General features: G+C 42.7%; 1 protein-coding gene across 2 annotated transcripts in view; it reads right to left on the reverse strand.

Moving 5' to 3' along the window:
* TMC5 (transmembrane channel like 5) overlaps positions 1-20,808 on the reverse strand; it is a 571,516-nt gene that overhangs the window by 4,183 nt on the left and 546,525 nt on the right. Inside the window, exons 20-21 of one of the 2 annotated variants that reach the window (XM_078665241.1) lie at positions 16,198-16,305; positions 10,777-10,822 (exon numbers count right to left, since the gene is read on the reverse strand). In XM_078665241.1, coding sequence (XP_078521367.1) covers positions 10,777-10,822; positions 16,198-16,305 — 154 coding nt within the window. Of the gene's footprint in view, positions 1-10,776; positions 10,823-13,455; positions 14,427-16,197; positions 16,306-20,808 lie in introns of those variants that run through there. The other variant, XM_078665242.1, reaches the window with a different exon arrangement.

The following is a 20,808-nucleotide window of genomic DNA, read 5'->3' on the forward strand; positions in this document are numbered from 1 at the left end:
CCCCAAAATCTGTAAAACTATTTCTATTAATCTTATGTCTCGTAACCAGTAGAGGAGACTTCACCACTAGTTTAATTCGGCATGTTAAGCTGCACATAGAACCTTGCTAGCTACACTAAAAATAATTCCCAGGGTAGCATCCGAACTCAAGCAAGATAGGGGCCTATATACACAGATTGTGTAAGAGAGAAAGGCAGAGATTAGAAGTAAAGCTTTGGATGACCTCCAAGAGGCCGGTAATTTGGAAGATATTAACCGAATGTTGGTAAGTGATCAATAGACCATTTTGTAAAGGACATGTCGATCCTGGCATCAATTTTGTTATCCTAATGGAGGCATGGGTCGTGTATTATTAAAGAATTTTTGCCCCAGAGGATACGCCCCCCCTTATGAGGCCATGACTGTAATTCACCTTTACTCCCAGTTCATGAAGTTATTAACTCTATAAATAGGAGTATAGCAGGCAAGGTTCCAGGCCTAGACGGGGTCCCAGTGGACTTTTTAAAATCTAATCACCCCCTTACGGGCACCCTTACTTACTAATGTGTTTAGATCCTTAGTGCATGAGCCGATTCCTGAGTCCTGGAAGTCCGCTATCATAGCCCCTATTTAAAAAAAGGGAGTCCGGTCGCAGACTATCTGCTTCCGGCCGATCTCTTTGATCGACTCTAGTGCTAAGATTTTAGGCCACATTTTAGTGTCACGCCTCAAAGGCTAAGCTCTAGCAAATAACATCTAATCAGATGTCCAATTCGGTTTTAGACATAGTGTCGGGATAACTGAGCAAACCCTATATCTTTATTTAATTTGGGAGAAGTATGTGATGGCTAAGAAAGGCACCTGGCTTTTAGCGATTTATCCAGTTCCTTCAATCTTATGAATCGCATGAAGCTGTGGGATTTATTGGTTAAAATGGGAGTGAAACACAACTTATTGACACTTATTTTGCATGTAAACCAGGATCTTACTTATTGTTAGTATCCAATACGGCCCTTCACGTGAATACTCCCTCCACATCGACCAGGGGCATTAGGCAGGGGTGCATCTTGGCCTCTTTTCTTTTTCTGCTATATATCAACGGTATTAGTAACCATTTAGAAGAACATTGCAAAGATGTACCTATGGGCTAAAAATCCATTCCCATTTTCTTATACGCAATGGTGCGGTTCTGATCACACATACTGTAAATAGCCTTCAATCCCTTTTAGAATTGTTTTTTAGTGTTTATGGAGGACGAGGATCTCAAAGTACATTTCTCAAAGTCATATGTAATGACATGCGCCCGCCCCAGTACAAACTCAGAGATTAACATTTTTAATTATCTAGGGCTCTTATTTAACCAGTCACTGAGTTGGACCCCTACTCTTAACACTTAGATGGCAGACTTTTAACCGGAACATTGAACTATTATTAGATTTGCCTGTAAGCTCCAAAATAAACCAATTCCAGAAATGCTGAATCTATACAGGAGCAAGTGCATCTCAGAGGGGGTATATGGTGTTGGCCTCTGGGGTTACAAAAAGGTAGACAATTTACAATGTGCAAAAAGTAAATGTTTTAGTAGGCTACTTTCAGTCCAAGGGGGCACAGCTACCTTAATTTGCCATGTGGAGCCTTGGGATGCCTTACCTGGAAGATCATATTGGATTATCACCTTTATTTTTGTGGGTTAAAATATGGTCATCCCCAGGGGCTGGTCTGATTAGATCTTGCATTTCAGACTGCATGTCATTAGATGTGGTAGACCAGATACAAGAGCTTTTGATGACCAACTTTGAAAGATTAGCTCTCCCCGGTATTTATAAATTCTCCCAAACAATTGGCCCCAATCACAAACTATGGGTTAAAGAACTGTTTTTAGAGCATTGTATGAATAAACGTTTGGCCACTACTCAGGTCAAACAATCAATTGTAAAATATGCCACAGTTTCAACAACTTGGGGTTTTAGAGCCTTACGTGTGTTTCCCCTGCATATCGTCACTGGCTGACTTTGTTTAAACTTTGTTCTTTAAATTTGCTTTTCCATTTCCGGGGGCGCAGCAGCAGGATATATCTCTTTGTGTGTGTGACAACTTTTCGATCCAAAGCATCGTCCATTTATTTTTGTTTTGCCTATTGTATCAAGATCCAAGAAACCATTTTTTGGTGCCGTTGATGCGCAAGGCCAATTTGAGATGGCATAAGATTGTTTTAGACATGATTTAGACCATCTGAATTGTCTCTTTTAAATATTTTATCTCAGAATGGCTATTTGAAATTTGGATAGTGTCTATGATTTTGTACTAGAGGAAATCTTTAATCCATGTCTATTTTATGCGTGCTTTTATAGCCTTCGGCCGAATAAAGTTAACTTTGACTTGACTTGTGCAGCTGTACACAGAGTCCTGGGATATTTCTGACTCTCAACCATGGAGGAATAACTCCAGCTCTTAGAAATTGGGGAATATATTTTCCATGAGCCTCTATTCTTTTCCTTTTCTTTTTTTAGTGCTAACAGCGTGTTCCAATCATCGTTCAATAATGGGGAAATGTTAGTTTGGTCATCAATGATATCTGACTGCCCACTAGTTTTGCACTAGTGTCCCCGTTTTTCTTTTTATATTCTATAACATTCCTCCCATCCGGGGGACTGTGGGACAGTTATGAGTCATCTTCTGCCCCTCAATTAGTAAATATGGTTATCTAATCCAGAGTATGTTACCAATGCAAGTTACCAGTTCTTCCCACATTTTGTAGTCGCTTACAACCATAGGCCAAAGCATTTGTCTCTTTCATTTAATTTGCACACTCCAATATTTTTTATTTGTAGATAGGGATGGCTCTCTTGATTTCCTTATTTGTCTGAGCTCTTGTGTTTGCTCTTTCATTCAGTCTATACACTCCAATACTTTATAGTTTAGGAGGGGATGGCTCTCTTGGCTTCCTTATGTGCACTGTACCAACTTAGTAGGGGCCTCTTAATTAATGGAGTTTCCTTTTATTTTTACAACAGCACATATAATCATCGTAAGAAATTGTTTTATGTATCTGACTCTCTAAAAAAAGCCTACCTTGGAGGTCCCGAAATTGGGAATCCATCCAGTCCTTTATAGGTATTAAATGTTTGTAACATAGTATCCATTTTGTGATCATTTGCCAGACTTGGCTGACTCACATACCATAGGCTTTGGTTTCCTCTCAAGGTTCCACTGTAGCCATCGATTCCCACTAGGAACCCGTGAGCCTATACCTCGCCTGAGTCTCTAGGTTTATTAGACCCCCACCTCATTTTGGTAGGTGTATATATAGTTTACCCACTAGCTGGACTAGTAAGGTTCTGGTATCATCTGCCTTTTCCAAGATTTATCAGAAGCACCATGCACACAGAGTATTAAGGATCACTACTGGAACATATTTTGGTCTTGATGAGATATAAGGAGGATTTGATCACAAAACAAGAATGTGAAGTATGTGGTTGACCACATGGTGACACTTAAACACCAGGCTTGGCGATTTGCTGTTGTACATATGTAGATAGTACATCTGCGGCACAGTACGTTTTGTCGTTATTGTTTTTAGGTTGAGAACTTATGAGAGATCTTTGTACGTGGCTATACTTAAGAAGGCAGCAAGTGTTCACTGTAAGCATGTAGATTTCCATGCAAAAGCCATGCAATTCATTGGACATGTATTAAAAATAACCCTGTATGACAGGGAGTTCAAATCAACTTAACAAATGAAGAACCTATTCTCTTTTCCTTTTTATTGTTGGAATGACATGGATGTATGTCAGTATGACATTCTGAGAATGAATGAAGGAGCACCTGTTTGGCTGTTTGGAATGTTGATTTGATGAAGATATTCATTTTTTATTGTATCAGTACATTTTTCTTAGATACAACCTACACCCAGTGTAAATGACACTGTAATAATGTGTTTTTCATTGTCTGCAAAATTATGATAATAAATATACTGTTTATTAATTTTTCAATGTAATGTATGAACAATTTTGTGGGGAGAAATCAATAAAAGGTAAAGAAATTACATGCTTGAGTGGATCGTGCTTTGCTTTCTGGGCCACATATGTCCTCCTTTTGAATAAGTGTTGAATTGTCACATTAAATAGTTAGGTTGCCAGGGGAAGTCTTTTTGTATTAAGAAATATCAATATCTTGGTGTCACCATAACAAATAATCTTTTTTTCAAATCACACAGTCCTAACAGATGGCCAGTGCCAATTCAAGTTTCATGGAAATACTACAGTTTTTAAAGCAACAAGAAAACATGACATCGTATTGCAGCAAAAGGGTGTAAATGCCAAAGATACAGGTACTCACACTTCATGGCTTTAATGCCTTGTTGGGCCTTGTTAAAGTGGAAGAACATTTATGGACAGCTTACTTACCCTACAACAAGGCACTTCAGTTAGGGTATATGATTGGATTGGGTTTGTTCGGTATAATGTTCAAACGATGTGTCCATGCTGTACGTTATTGGTTTGGATTGCATCAGACTCCCACAGGATGGTTACGAAATGTTACTGCTCAAGTCTCAATCCAGGACTCGGATAGTAAATAGAAATTTTCACTTATGTTACAATTGGATTTGGAGATTTCGCAGCTCACATTTGATGTTTTATTATAGGCCACAAATAAGGAAAAGGCAGTTGAAAGGTATCATCTGAGCGATATGATTATGACTTGTCTTAAAATCAAACAGCTGAGTTCAAAACTTTATTCATGCTTTCCCGGCGAGACACATTTCTACCTAAGTGTAATGCTTTTATACTACCTTTAGGATGTGGCCTCTCACAAATAGGGAGAATAACTGGGTCTTACTAACATTAGCGGCTAAAAGTAAAAGCTGAAAACTGTACTAATCCTTTACAGGAACTCCCCTATGTACTGGTTAATTGTCCTGCTTAGTGGTTTTATAGGAAACAGTTGTTGAGTCCACTTTTCCTGCTGCCATACATTTATTGTATTGTCCATATACAATTAATGTTCTGCTTAAAGGTCAGGCAAAATCTATCTTGAGAAAGTAGATAAAGCTGCCCAAAGTGTATCAGAAGAACATGCACGGAATTTTGAGGGCATAGTTTATTCACATACTTTACAGGTCTCTCTCAGCGCTACTTAATAGGAGTACTGGACATACACAAAAATGTAACAGGTTGTCATGTCACCCCGCAATCTTTTGTCTTACAATGCATTGAGCTGGCATGAATCACAACATGTTTCCAGTACCAGAACCAATTATACCTCCAGGTGTCTGGTACTTCGATGGGCGCAACCTTCGCCCCACGTCTGGCCTGCATTTATGTAGGCCAGTTTGAAGAGAACGTCATCTATCACACTTCTAACCCCTTCAGAGAGAATATTTCTCTCTGGAGGCGTTATATAGATGATGTCCTTTGTATTTGGACAGGCTCGGAGGAGCTCTTGCTGTCCTTTTTTGCCTGGCTTAATCAAGCCGATGGGTGCTTGCGTTTCACTTGGTCATTTAGTAGGACTAATGCGGTGTATTTGGACGTTGACATCACAGCGAGCGAGCAGGGATTGATTACCAACGTCCATCAGAAGCCCAGTGACAGGAATTCCCTGTTGAAACATCGCTCCTTTCATCTGAGATCTCTGAGGGATAACCTCCCTGTGGGGCAGTTTTTAAGATACCGCCGCAACTGCTCCACAACTGAGAAATTCATTGAACAGTCAGATGATCTGGTGGGCAAGTTGAGAGCCAGGGGGTACCCGTCCAAAGCTATCAAATGTGCACGCAAACGAGCCCTTAACACTCCCCGTGAGGCTTTGCTTGAAAGGAATATGAAAATCAGAACTGACTGTCTCCTTGTGGTAACCACATTCGATCCCCTCTCAACTAAATTGAGACAGATTGTGCGCAAACATTAGTCTATTTTGGATACTGAAACCAGTAAGATGCCCCCCCCCCATGTTTTGCTTTTAAAAGGGCACACAATCTCAAAGATAAATTGGTACATACACGCACAGTAGTAAATAAATCCATTTTGACTCTTCCCTCTGGGCATTATCCATGTGGAGGGTGTTACTGTGTGTGGACTCACAAGAGCGACCAAAAGTGTGGTTTTAGAGAGTGGCCGAGTTTGGTATTTGAATCAGTTCAGTAACTGCAATACGAACAATGTTATTTATAGGCTCACTTGTGATTGCGGATTACATTGTATTGGACTCACCTCGAGAAAGGTGAAGATCCGTATCCAGGAGCATTTGAGCACCTTAAAGGCCAGAAAATTAACAACTAGACTGGTACAGCATTTTCAAGAAAAACAGTATGACCTTAGGGATCTGAGGTGGACCGTTCTCGAAAGAGTGATGGGTGAAACCCACAATATTGAATCCATTCTAGCAAGGGAAGAGGCGAAATTAATTTTCTCAGAGAAAGCTGATAAGCTGGGACTAAATGACTGTATCAAATGGAACAAGTGTTCGAGATTCTAGCTGAGCCTGTTGACTTGCGGTACTGATGAGATGAACAACAATTTGTATTTCCCAATATGAGTTGACAGTCAGAGTATGATGGCCCTGGTATTGAGCACCACAACATACAGCGGGCGCTTTTGTCAATTATAACATTCTAGAAAGGCGGCCCCTATAGTAATGAGTATTGATAAACACCAATGTAGGGAAGAGTCAATCACTGATAGGTAAACCACCACAAGAGCTGTGTGATGGTTGTATTGGAAACTGGGTGGGTTACCGAGTTTGCCCGCAAGCTTTGAGTGACGACCTATGGAATGATTCATCGGGCCAACATAGAAACGAGTTATGCCTGACTAGGCAAAGATGGCCGACGCCATCTGCTATCACCCTTAACCCGTTCTAAGATGGCCACCAGGTTGGAGAGACCGAGTGAGAATCACGCTGTCGACGTGATTTGCAGAATGAAGGGAACGTGATTTAAATACCCTGCTATGGCGCTTTCAGTCAGCAGTGAATCAAGGACTCTGACACTGATGGTAGTGGTGAGTGCGGGAGTGGTGAGATTAAGCACGAGGGCTTTGACTCGCAAGCGCGTAAATATACTGGGCGCACGGTACATTATCAAATTTGCAACGAGCCATGCACCTTGAAGGGACTCCCGATATGATAACTTGCCGGTACCTGCAGTTAAGCACGAACAGCGGTTGGGTTGTGGAAATGAGTTAATAGCTACACGCCTGACTAGGTGCAGTAGGCAGAAGGAACGCGCAAAAAGAAGAAATCTCCTGGGTGTGTTTTTAATGTTTGGTAATGTTTTTAATGTTCAATGTGGGTCATCGGCAACGATTAAACCCAAAAGTGCAAAAACAATGCATTGGTTCGGGGGCAGGGTCCTTGATAGTGGGAGTGAAAGGGTACCCACTGCTTACTATGATTAGGGACCTGACCACACTTGCACACTAGGAAAGTGGCATCACTATATTATATAGCATTCTTTTGTACACGTGTTACAGACAGACGAGTTGGAATGTATAAGGGCAGTGGGCCAATTCCATTACATCTTAAGGATTGTTGACTCTGGTTGTTTTTTGTCTAGGTGATAGAACCTCTCGGCCATGCACTTTGGAAGGGAATGCGATCAATTGACGCTTAATATTTACCCAGCCCCCGGCATTTATGGTTGCAGGTATATTTAATGGACGCAACCAAATGGTGGGTACTAGATTGAATCTTTTTTAGAAGTGAGATTTCATTGAATGAATGTTAAGCAGAGTGTGTTCACAGTTGGCTTTCCTCTTGTTTTCATACCATCATAGGTTGATGTGAACCTACCATGAAAATCTAAAGTTGGAACCCAAACAGCCCTGAAGAAGTTGCCAGAAACTCTATATGGGCAACGAAACATGTCAGCAGCATAATTGATTATGGTTTGATCAGAACCATTTTTTATGTGGGAAGCTAGCAGCAGTTAATAAAGTTAATTGTAGCTAGGTAGCTTCACCAAGTTTTAATAGTGAGGATTGCTTGTTTGTATCCTCATGGGGTCCATTGGGCATACATGACATTAGCTTGTTGTGTCACACAAAGGCTGAGTTTTTTTCCTTGGTTTCATGGGTCATGGTTTTTGTTTTATAACACACACACATATGTTTCTTTAAATGGGAAAGGTGGTAACCGATGATAAGTGGACTTGCTGACGAGTACCAGCTAGCAGTCCCCTTGGGGTTACGATCGTGAGGTGCCTCCTTTCCTTTCCACACTTTTTTCTTACACATGGGGTGGAGCCTGTTGGTATGAATATTTTAGAAACTATATACACCACAGCCCAGGGACACGTACAGGTCCAAAAGGGAGGTATAACATTTATAATATCAACTTTAGTGCTGAAAAGCAAAATTTAGGTGTATTACCCAGTGATCAGGCCCATTGTTGTTTGAGAATGTGTTGAGTGGGGAGCGGTCAGTTCACTTTTTTCCCCCTATAGCTCCTATTGTTTGGATGTCATCACACATCACCAGGTGTCATGCTTCCTCAAAGGACAACCCTCACTCTCCAAAAATACGGTTTGATAGAGAGCAGGCCTACACCTGAAGACAGGGAGGCACTTCTAAATTAGAATGGGCTTGTATAAACAGTGAATTAAAAAACAATGTGGCATCTTACATCTTATTTATTCATTGGACAAACAACTTGGTGTTAAAAGATGAAAATGTAGGGATGAGGGGAACTATTACCTCATCGCCACTATTACCATCGTTGACAGGGTCTGCCTTGTGGCTCTACTGAGTCTGTGGCTTTCTTCAAGACAAACAAACAGGCTCCTGATGAGGCAATGTTGTACAAAGAATTGCCTGCATCTACCTCTAATCTAAAACGGTTCATGGCTACCCCAACGCAGGGACTTCAATGCCCCATGGAAGAAGGGCTAAGGGACGCCTGTACTCACACTTGCCTCAAGGTGCACCCCTCACATTACACCTACACGTTTCTTCTCCTTAGTCTTGGGTAGCTTAATTTGTGTGCATATAGTAGGTTGGAGGCTGGATGACCATGGAGGCCCCATAGCCTCTAGCTCCCTCCCCTGGACATCCCTGGGGGGCGGGGGGGGGGCTGATAGTTTATTCGCGTAAAAAAACCAAATTACCTCTGACACCATAAATCAAAAATTCACAATTCTTCCCAAAAGATTTTTTAATTATCCTTGGGTTATATTCATTTATATTATCTTACTCTTTTACATTTGTTTTACAAAGCCGTCAATCCTGTCATGGGACAAGCTAGAACGAGGCCCACTTGCCTTCTCTTTTTATATATATATATATGCACACATCAAAAATGAAAAGACATTTTTTCAAAAAACATTGTGCCCAACAAATATATACAGTGCAGTCAAAAAAACTTAAACATACAGTGCATTTTTCAATGAAGAATATGTATCGCACACACACACTGTTGCTTGACAGTGAATCTAGGGTACATATAACATCCTAAAAGTTACATCATGCAAAAAATAGTCCTACTTGATTCTGTCACAGTGGAATAAAGTAGAGGCAGGTTGTTACTTTTCCCATCCTCAACCTAAAATACGTTTTTGGCCAAGGGAGAGGTCAAAGATGGTGGTCAGTACTCAAGGATAGAGCCCTATTTCATGGGTTCTATTTTTTCCAATTTCGGGACCTAGTTTAAGCTTGGTTCTGAATGGAACCTCTCTATGGATGGAACCAAAGCGTTTCGACCTTCTGAGTGGCACGTCTTTATACGACGGACTTCATCAGGGATGGTAGATTTTCAAAAGAGGACTTGTGTACCTGGGAGAATTAAAAACAAATGTGATTATCAGTGTCATGTGAAATGTTTTAAAAAAGTGAATCTATTCTAAAAACGGGGAACTGACACATACCATATATGCATCTTGAGGACTCAAAAGTTTGAATTATTTTGTCTTTGTTCGCCTCAAAATGGCATGGGCTGAAAAAAGCAAATGACTAGATGTTAAACTGACAGGAAAAACCTGTTCTTGGTTATATTAGTGGTTGGGTGAAGCTCCTTAAGTGTGTATAATTTTGTGGGAAATAGGAGAGCCAATTGTAATTGCAAATTTTACTGTAGCTGTCAAGAGGGGAGTTTTTTTGTGAGCAGTGACTCTTTTATGTACATGCTGTCAAGTCAGTGATGTTACCAGGTTTTTACTGTGGTTGATGCAGAGGTGTTTAAGTCTGGGCAATATCACTCATTTGTGCTTGCTTATTGTGGTGAAACTATTTTGAATCGTGCGTGGTTTCCATTACAGGACACCGGGCCCCCACTCCAGTCCTATCAGTGTTTTATTTTTCATTTGCCGGTTTTAAACCAGTGCATGTAAGGAGGGGCGGGCCATGGGAGGAGAGAAGAGGAGTGCTATGTGCAATTCTAAGTGTGCATGTGTGTTTGGCTAGCCATCCCAGGCCGGCCAAACACACATACGCACTTTGGTATCTCCAACCCGGCTGTACTGAACAACCAGGTTGGAGAAGTAGCACAGACTCCCTGTCCTGAGTGGAGTGTCTTTTCAATCCGCTCAGGCTAATCCCTGTGCGGCTCTCATAATATGAAAGCAGCACGGGGACTGCACAGGGAGTATGTTCCAGTGTCTGCTGGGACCAGGAAGAACAAGGAGGCGTGGGAGGCGGCCAGCAGCTTAAGGTAAGTTCCTTTAAAAAAAAATATTAACCCCCCGCGCTACCTCCCCTGCGCTTCTGCTCCCGCGCTACCTCCACCCGCCCCACTGCCCTTTGTTTGTGGCAGTTCTACAAACTGTTTGATACAATATTTGTATGTTATTAGGGAAGCTATGCTTACCATGAGCGAACTGATTTTCCTCTGGCGACCTGTATGATGTTTGAGGCTGAAAAAGAATAACTTTTACATTTTTTCATTTTATTACGCAAAAGGCATTTGATTAAAACAAAAATTAGAACCTTTTAAACCACAATTATTTCAGTATCAAGAGTTTAATTCTTTCTAAATGTCAAAATAGAATTGCATAGCAATGGTGTTTTAACGGTAATAATGTTATTGAGATACTAACTCCAATTTAGGGGCAGATTTATCATTGAGTTGTGTCGCCCTTGAGCCAGGCAATGGGGTGCAAGGGTGGTTTAACTACTAAGTCAGATTTATCAAGCCACAAAAGGCCACCATTTGTGGTCCTGCATGGGTTGATAAACCTAGAGTGATGCAACACAGCTTAAATCGCTACATTGCGTAACTCTGCCACAGGGAGGCGTTTCATGGGTAGAGCGTAGTTGTTCCCACGCGTCCACCCATGGATTTCAGTTCATTCCCAGATTTACAATTACTGGTAGACCTGGGAATGCGTCAAAATGCTACGCCACCCCTAGGCGAGGCGTAATGAGGAGACATTTATTTTTTCTCCTTGTTTTTTTCCTTTTTCTATGTGTGCATCATTCTGCAGCACACATAGAAAGAGCAAAATGCCTCTTAGGATTGTTTATGTGTAGGAAGGTGTTCCTTCCTGCACAAAAAACATCTAATGTGCAACGCAGGCACCCTTGCACCAAGGCCCACGGGTGCCTCCGTTGATGCTATGCAGCACATTGTGTGCCAGATCAAAGAAGGAACTGGAATGCGCCATATGATCTTAAATACCGCACATTCCTGCCCTTTAGCTTTCACAGAGCACAGTGCTGCAAGATGACTTGCTGTGTTGCATGAAATAATGATAAATCTGCCATTTAGTATTTTATGTGGCCTCAACAGTACCATTATCCATTATAAAGGCAGGAATCTGGGCAGAAGTGAAAACCATGGACTAATTTGAGAAACACCAGTCAAGTGTTATGCTCCTCCTTTTTTATTGTATTACTAGGTTGAGTTTTTTTTTAAAGTAAATGGGAATACATGACAGACCGGTTGAAGAACGTAGAGCCTCATTGCTGTGAGAAATGAACAAAAACATAAAGGAAAAACTCACCTGAACACATTGAAATACTCTTTGGGCACATAGTTAAAGCAGCAAATGTGGTCTGGAACACTAGATTAATGCTCTAGAAATGGAGCATAATTTCTCGGCACTGCTCCAGGTAATAGATGTTCTATTACTCATTTAGGGCCTGATTACGAGTCTGGCAGGACGAGGACTACCAGACTCATGGTGGCACAGCACTGGCAGTCCAGCCACCACTGTACCCATGGTCCGTCCACTCTATTGGGGGTAGGACCGTCACTGCACTGTCGCAACCGCCTAGCAGTGGTGTGGCAGTCTTGAGGCCGCAAAATGCTTTGCGGGACCACCATGGTCCTGACAAGCATATTACAAGTTTCCTCTTCACTGCGGTTTTCATGGTTTTCCCTCTTCCATGAAAACCATGGCAGAGAGGAAACAATGGGGGCCCTCCAGGCCCCCCTGTTGCCTTAGGGCCATAGTGTGCATGCTTGGGGGCGTATGTTATGCCCCCTTGTGTGCATGCACCTCAGTATCTGCACGGCATGGACTGCACCAGTCCATGCAGTGCAGGTACTGTCTTTGAAGTTCCCATTGCGGTGCCTATTTCATAGGCACTGCAGTGGGCGTTGTGCACACAGGTTTGGCAGTGTGGGAGCGGAACACCGGCATGGCAGTCTCGTTCCCGCACTGCCAAACTTGTAATCAGGCCCTTATTGTGTAGGTCTCCAATAAAGTGGAGATTCTGATGGCTTTACTGACATAATTTTCATTCAGTCATAGGGGAAACTGTGGAAAAAGGAGGTCTCCGAGATAAGTTGGAAATGGTGGAGAAACAGCGGAGGGAAATAGGCGTATCTACCCTACAAATTAGATGCAAAAAGCCCTATGCCTTGTGGTGTGCCAACTCTACTCAAAACTTTGAGCAACACATTTGTGAACATAGAAAACTGGGTCTGCTTAATCCTTTTTGTGGCATGCAGGTCCAAGAGAACATCTACCAGGAACTCTTCGCAGTATCCAGAGTGCTTGTCATTGTCAGGAGAGAACATGGACGCAGGGAGTGTTGACAAATAACACAGATTATTGGTAACCAGAGTTCACTGTCACATTTCCAGGGTGACTATGGCTGCTAATTCTTGAGGGGGAGTGCACTCCTACAGGAATTAATTCTGACATCATGTTTTTTAACATTACAGTCTGTGGTGGCTCTCTCTTGCTACCTTTGGGGCTTGCCTTGGACCATGAAGCAGACTTTGTGATTCACTATTTCACTTTTCATTTACAGAGCAATATTGATCAATTTACAATGAGGTAGTCGAATCTATTTTCTTTTAAACATTATTACAGTTCAATTTTCACTGAGGTGATCTCTTGAGAGATTTGGCTCTGGGGACCAGTGGCCCTTAATCATGTTAGATTAGTGTGTATAGATTTGCTAAGAGTGGAACATCTACTTCAGTGCTTTCGGGCCTTATTTGATTAGTAGTGGGACCTTCTAAAGGGTCTAATTGTTTTCCAAAGTTTGACGAGTCAGTTTGGTCTCACTGATTGGGATTACATGTGTCCTACATGGTTGGGGACATTTAAAAATGTTGGTGCAATCCAGGGGTTGATTTTGGTATAAAGTCCCACTCTAACCTAAGGAAGGGTTTTCTGATGGAAGAACATCCCTCAATACTTCAATATCTATTCCTCTAGAGGGGTCATACCATGAGATCAATGCTGCCTATTACATACGAGCAGCAGAAGCTGTGGGCATGATGTCCAATTTAAGAGGGCTATTCGAGACTTTGTCAGCTGGATATGTGGTCCAATATAAGAGGGCTATTTGAGAATTGTTTTTTCTTCTTTTTTTTTTAGTCCTCATTCTGCCAATGCTCTTGTTTGGACTCCTCCTATTTCTCTATACCAGCATGTACAGGCCCTCACGAGGATAGAGAGAGCAGAGATTCCCCACAAAGATAATGCTGTTTCCACTTCCATCTCCTGTTCACTTATGGGGGCCCTCGGAGTGATACTGGAGAGGCCAGGAGCAACAGCATGTTTGGCTTAATAATTGGACTCACTTGTATTCTCCCTTCAATCCAACAGTGCAGACCAAATCCTGTCTCTGCTTCTTGGGTCGCAAGCCATGTCTGATTCACGAGTATAAATAATGTTCTTTAAGCATTCAACAAAGGTTGGGGGATTTTCTGATTTCCAGATCCTGAATATCTCTCATCTCGCCAATACTATCACATAAAACGTTAGCTTAGAACAGGTGCATTCAACTGATAGCCATTCGTAAATCCATAAAATATCAAACTGGTACTTACTTCCATTGGTTTCCCAGGTATTTCCACAAGAAAATTGCACACCGATGTCCAATAAGGTTGAATTATTGGGCACTCATAAACAGATGCACGTCATCTGCTGAGGGATACTTGCTACTTGGGCAGGTATACGTTTTACCTGTGACTTTTGATAACTTTTGTGGAGAACAGTAGACTCTGTAGACAGTGTACAAGTGGTTCCTCTTAAGCGATGCAGGTTTTACCACTGTCTGTAACATACCAAAAGAGTCAAACAAGAGTTTCTTGATGTCTTCATCCCTGTATTCTCTACCCCATACATTTGTAATTTCAGTTTCTACATTGTCCTCGGTTTCCAAAAGGGCCCATTACTAAAAAGATATTTATTAGGGCTATGTGAGATTTTGGCCATAGACCATTCATTTCAAGGACCATAACGACATGGATGAGATATTGGTGCAGGCTACAGACAATACTGGGGCCCCTAAAGAAGGTGTAGACTTATCTTTCCTATGCTCGCTCTCTGCATTTCTTTGTACTTGTTGTGGTTCTAATTTTGTGGAGAAGGAAATAGACTGTGACCTCCAACCTCTAATTACAATACTTTTCCCACCTTTTTCCATCCCTTCCAGTTCCGCAAGTAAACTAGATTGGGAGGCACATCTCCTTTTGCCATATTGTGCCTCTTTCCTTCTGCTTCATTTTGCAGGCCTCTTGCTCCTTTCAGCAGAAATTTGAACATCTGGGAAAGCGGATATTGAACTTAACCAGCGTGTGTCACACTGGTAATCTATGCACAAATTCGCTCTGGTGGCGAATGCAACATTGTAGTTCTCTCATACTAATGGGTGGTTGTGAAAGCAGCTGCAAACAGCGATTGCAACAACATAAGGACTATAGTCTCTCGGTCTTCAACATGTCAACACTAGCTGCTTGATTATCCAGCAGCCATCATGGAAGAACCACTCTTAATATGTTGGAATGATTGCACACATAATTGTTGTAAGCTGGTTAATTAGGTCTGTACTTTTTGCATATCATGGGTACTCTGCGAAAATAACACTTGCCACCCATTGGTAGTTGGTGTGTGCCCAAATAAAAACATCACTCTTCATGAAATATACTGTCAGTGCCGAAGTGAATCCAGACTTCATGTAAAAAGATAAAATCTTGCATCAACCAGTCGGTATAAGCCTGCTTGATTAAAGGTTGGTGAATAACATAACACCAAAGTATGTTGGTATGCTCAGGTCTAGCTCATGCCGCCCCACCTAATCCATAATTGCATTTTGATGCATAATGTAACATCTGCAGATGATTGCATTTGCCTTACATACTAAGTAACTGTATGATACTACTAAGTAAATAACATGTTGCCCTTGCGCTAGAGTACTTTTAGCCTAATTCAATAATGTATGTGTGCCTGCATGCACAAATGATCTACTATATGTGTGTATTTCTGTCTGTGCAAGAGACCCCTATAAAATAAAAATTATGTATTGTCTCTGATCTTCAGGGTGCCGTCAGTTTGCAGTGGAGGAGATGAAAGGGTAGAGTGTACACAATATTTCACATTATGTCAGCTGCAGAGCCTAGAACCATCATAAACAAGGGAGTATCATAGATAGGGAATTTCTCCCTAATGGATCCGTTAACCTGCGATCCCTATGTCGAGTCCAGTAGACAAAATGACCAGGCCCAAGGGCAACACAAAGCACTGTGCAGATCAGTGGGGTTGAAAGATGTGGCCATTGCCTATTTTTAGTGAGCTTAACTATAGATTTGTTTTCACAGACTCAGAGGTTTTCTCACTTGGGTATGGAAGGCAAGAAAATGAGAGCATATACGTTGGCCCCGATAATATAGGCATAGCATACATTTCCTAGGGATCAACTACTTCGAGTGCTTGCGCATAGAAATGACTATTTCTTTAGAAAAATAATAGTTTTGAAATTTAGTTCCAATTACATGCCAGGATTAATTATTATGGTGTAAAACTGGTGAACTGCAAGGTTCACTAACCTCTTTAAAAGCACTTCCATTTGTATTTGAATGAGTTGTGCTCGCCACTCCATTTCTTTTCTGTAGCTGGTTAAGTTCTTCGAGCAGAAACATTTTTTTCTTTCCTTCCTATTGAAAAAATTACATCCACAGGTTATCTCAACACATTCAGGTTGCAAAGAGTGGTGTTAGTGATGACTGGACCATTAATCCAGTATTTGTAACATCACAGACACGTTCATTTCCCACAAAAGACCCAGCTTGCCTCGCTGGAGTTTGTTTGAGCAAACAACAGTAACATGGTAACATATAACTGAAAAAGCATCTTTTCTGTGACTTTTGTGAATGGGACAGGATGGCCACCCAACTGAAGAATCTCTATTAGACAAATTAGGCCAAATTGCAGGGTGAGCAGAGCAGACTTTTCACTTAAAATCCAGCTCTACTCATTTGCAAGTGGCCTGCTATCATGTACACTTTTTCTTATGTGCCACATTTGCTGCAACTCTGGGAACACTAAACCTATTCATTCCCCAGGAGTGGGTTGACGCATGTCACTGAAATGGTGGAGTGGGCGACTTGAGAATTATTACCAATCAACTGCTGCTGCAAATGTCATGCCAACAGTGATGCACCAACATAAAACCCACAGGATGGCTGCACCTCTATATTACACAAGTTGGTAATACCATGGACTAAGCAGGTGTATGGAACCTTTGGGCCTGTCTCGGATCTGCTTAGAAGCGTAGATTGCATATTCATGGCAATTGTGCAGAAACGCTCCATTCAGGAAAAGAAGATTGATACTGGATCTGGTTGTTGGGCCGCTCAGGGATGATCAACACAGAAGGGGTAGGTGCAGCATAAAAGGAATGGACAAAATATAAAGAGGCACTCATGCAAAAGTGTCTGTCATCCTAACATCCTAACCAATATACCCTAGTCTGTATTGCGTATACCTCAGGAATAATGATTCAGTAAACCCCTGAGGGATTCAAGCACATAAGAGGCACAGAATACGATAAAGAAAAAGTATGCCAAAAATTGCTAACAGAACCAAGGTATGCAACTAACTGTGGGTGGGGCACGTTAACCCTCACTTTCCAGTACGCATTATAATAATTCTTTTTCAAAATCACTCCTTTTCTTTTGGATATTCAATTTTGCTAGTGATTTAAATTGGTGACATGGCTTTTGGCAGCAAACAAAGGCTACGTGATGGAACTTAATTTCTGCCCTGGGTCGAGCTCACTTTCAATGGGTAGAGGCACGAGTGTCACCCTTGCAAGCTAAGTCGTTGCAATAGCAGTACATGTGCTGACATTCTTTGCAGAGGAATAACCAGTCCAAATATCAGACACGCAAAGATTGCCAACAATGTGAATACTCTTGAAGGAGCCTTTACAAGGTTGTAGAAAGGTCCAGCTTTTACCCCTTTGATCCCCAATACTGCGGGGTTCCCTGCAAACATCTACACATGCCAGAAGTGGTGATAGTACACAATCTGAGAAAGGTAGACATCCAGACCATCACCAGGCTGGTGTACACTGAACACTTCTGCACTCCACCAGCAGAGCAGGAAACATAGGCATGATTTAGAAAGTCATATTTCTTTTATAAGTGCAAAATAACTTTTGCATATAAAGTTGAATCCGGCCTGTATGTAAAAAGATAACATTTTGCTTCAACTCACTAAAGTCATTTTGCCAATGCAAAACAATTTATACACATTGAGGTTTCTCTTGTGAGAGGGCGGTGGGTTTTCTGGGGGTAAGAACGTCCTGGAGATTTGTGACCATCTTTGTGGGTATTAACAAACGCCTCTCCTAGCACTTTCTTCCCTGCCCTGGAAACAACAATTTTATTCTGAGAATGGCAAAATTATACTCCTTCAGGGCAGGTATGAACAGTGGATACCCCCAAATTAGAAGTGGGGTGCAGGGTTTATATGTTCGCATGAGAAATATGAATTCTTGAAACCTTTTCGGAATTGTGCTGGAAAGCTGCGACTTTCCAGGCATTAACATGGAAGTTGTTGATATTCAAAAAAGTCATAATTCTGCACCTATGCAATGTAGTAAGCAATCGGGTGCAGACTTATGACTGAGAATGAGTTCACATTAAATGTAATACTAGGCTCAGCAAAACTTTACATCTGATGCAGATTACCTTACACTCATACCTCTCAGTCCATTGGGGCTCGAAGTAGTCAAGTTCAAGAATTTATATAGCGCGCTACTCACCCAGAGGGTCTCAAGGCGCTTGGGGAGTGGGTTCATTATTTATCGAATAGCCAGATTTTAAGTTCTTTTCTGAAGGAGATGTGGTTCTGTGTAAGGCGGAGGTGAGTGGGGAGTGAGTTCCATGTCTTGGCCGCCAAGTAGGAGAAGGATCTGCCTCCCATTGTAGATCTTTGGATACGCGGGACTGAGGCGAGGCCTTGATTGGAGGATCTTAGTTGGCGGGTGGGTGTGTAGAAGGATAGTCGAGTATTGAGGCATTCGGGCCCTAGTTTGTAGAGGGCCTTGTGTGCGTGGGTGAGGAGGCGGAATGTTATTCTCTTGTTGACGGGAAGCCAGTGAAGGTCTTTCAGGTGGCCGGTAATGTGATCTTGGCGAGGGATGTCCAAAATGAGTCTCGCTGATGCGTTTAGGATGCATTGGAGTTTTTTCTGTAATGTGGCTGTGATTCCGGCGTGGAGGATGTTTCCGTAGTCTAGTCGACTCGTAACCAGTGCGTGGGTGACTGTCTTTCTTGTCTCGGTGGGGATCCAGTGGAAGATTTTTTTGAGCATTCGAAGTACGTTCAAGCAGGAAGATGAGACGGTGTTGACTTGTTTGGTCATCGAGAGTGAGGAGTCTAGGATGAAGCCAAGGTTGCGTGCGTGGTCTGAGGGTATGGGTGCTGCGCCCAGATCCGAAGGCAACCATGAGTCGTCCCAGGCAGAGGGGGATGAGCCTAGGATGAGCACTTCCGTTTTGTCTGAGTTAAGTTTAAGGCGGCTGTTTTTCATCCATGTGGCTACTTCTTTCATGCCTTCGTGAAGATTGGTTTTGGCGGTGTTGGGGTCTTTGGTGAGGGAAAGGATCAGCTGGGTGTCGTCAGCATAGGAGATGATGTTAAGGTTGTGTTGACGCGCGATGGATGCGAGTGGGCTCATGTAAACATTGAAGAGGGTGGGACTGAGTGATGATCCTTGTGGTACACCGCAGATGACTTTGGTGGCTTCTGATTTGAATGGGGGAAGTCGGACTCTCTGTGTTCTCCCAGTTAGGAACGAGATGATCCAGTCCAAGGCTTTTCCTTTTATGCCGATGTTGCTGAGGCGTTGTATGAGGGTGCTGTGACAGACAGTGTCGAAGGCGGCGGAGAGGTCGAGTAGAATGAGGGCCACAGTTTCTCCGTTGTCCAGTAGTGAGCGGATGTCGTCTGTTGCTGCGATGAGGGCGGTTTCGGTGCTGTGTTTGGCTCGAAAGCCGGATTGTGAGGGATCGAGGGATTTGTTGGATTCGAGGAAGGCGGCGAGTTGGCTATTGACGGCTTTCTCAATGACTTTGGCCGGGAATGGGAGGAGAGATATGGGGCGGTAGTTTTTAAGTTCCGAGGGGTCAGCTGTTGGTTTTTTCAGGAGGGCGCTGACTTCGGCATGTTTCCAGCTTTCTGGGAAGGCAGCAGAGATGAAGGAGCAATTGATGACATCACGGAGATGGGGTGCGATGATGGAGTCAGCTTTGTTGAAGATGTGGTGGGGACATGGGTCGGTTGGCGAGCCAGAGTGGATGGAATTCATTAGGCAGGTGGTGTCTTCAGTGGTGACTGGGTTCCAGGCGCTGAGGTTGTTAGAGGGCGGTTTGGGTACTGAGGGCGGTGGGGAGGATTGTTCGTTGGAACTGTTTTCGAAGCTGTTATGTATGTCGGCAATTTTGTTGTAGAAGAAGGAGGATAGCGAATCGCAGAGGTCTTGGGAGGGAGTGATGTCGTTTGAGGCTGCGGTGGGGTTGGTGAATTCTTTGATGATGTTGAATAGTTCCTTGCTGTTATGGGCGTTGTTGTCGAGTCGATTCTTGAATGCTGATTTCTTGGTGGATCGAATCAGCTGGTGGTGTTTGCGGGTGGCTGCCTTGAAGGTGGTCATGTTGTCGGTGGTTGGGTTTTTTCTCCATGTTTTCTCGAGGGTACGGCATAGCTTTTTGGATTTCTTAAGGTCATCGTTGAACCAGGGGGCCTTTTTGCTGTCTTGTCTGGTGTGATGGTTTTTTAAAGGGGCTAATTCGTCAGCGCTGTGAGTGATCCATTGTTTGAATTTGATGGCAGCTTGGTTTGGATCCGATGAGAGGGCGGGTGGGTTTTGGTTTAGCGATGTGAGGAGTTGGTCGGTGGTGATTTTGTTCCATTTTCTTCGGGGAATAGGTTGTGGGTGTTGTGGGTCGAGGTGGATTTGTAGCTGAAGCGAATACAACTGTGGTCCGTCCAATGGAGAGCTGTGGTGCGATCGAAGGAGATGTGTTTGCTGGAGGTGAAGATTGGGTCGAGCGTATGTCCGGCGACATGGGTGGGGGTGTCAACAAGTTGTTTGAGGCCGAGATTGGCCAGGTTGTCAAGTAGGGTGGTGGTGTTGCTGTCGTTTTTCTT

Source organism: Lissotriton helveticus, chromosome 10 (genome assembly GCF_964261635.1).
Source record: "Lissotriton helveticus chromosome 10, aLisHel1.1, whole genome shotgun sequence".
Classification (NCBI taxonomy): Eukaryota; Metazoa; Chordata; class Amphibia; order Caudata; family Salamandridae; genus Lissotriton; species Lissotriton helveticus.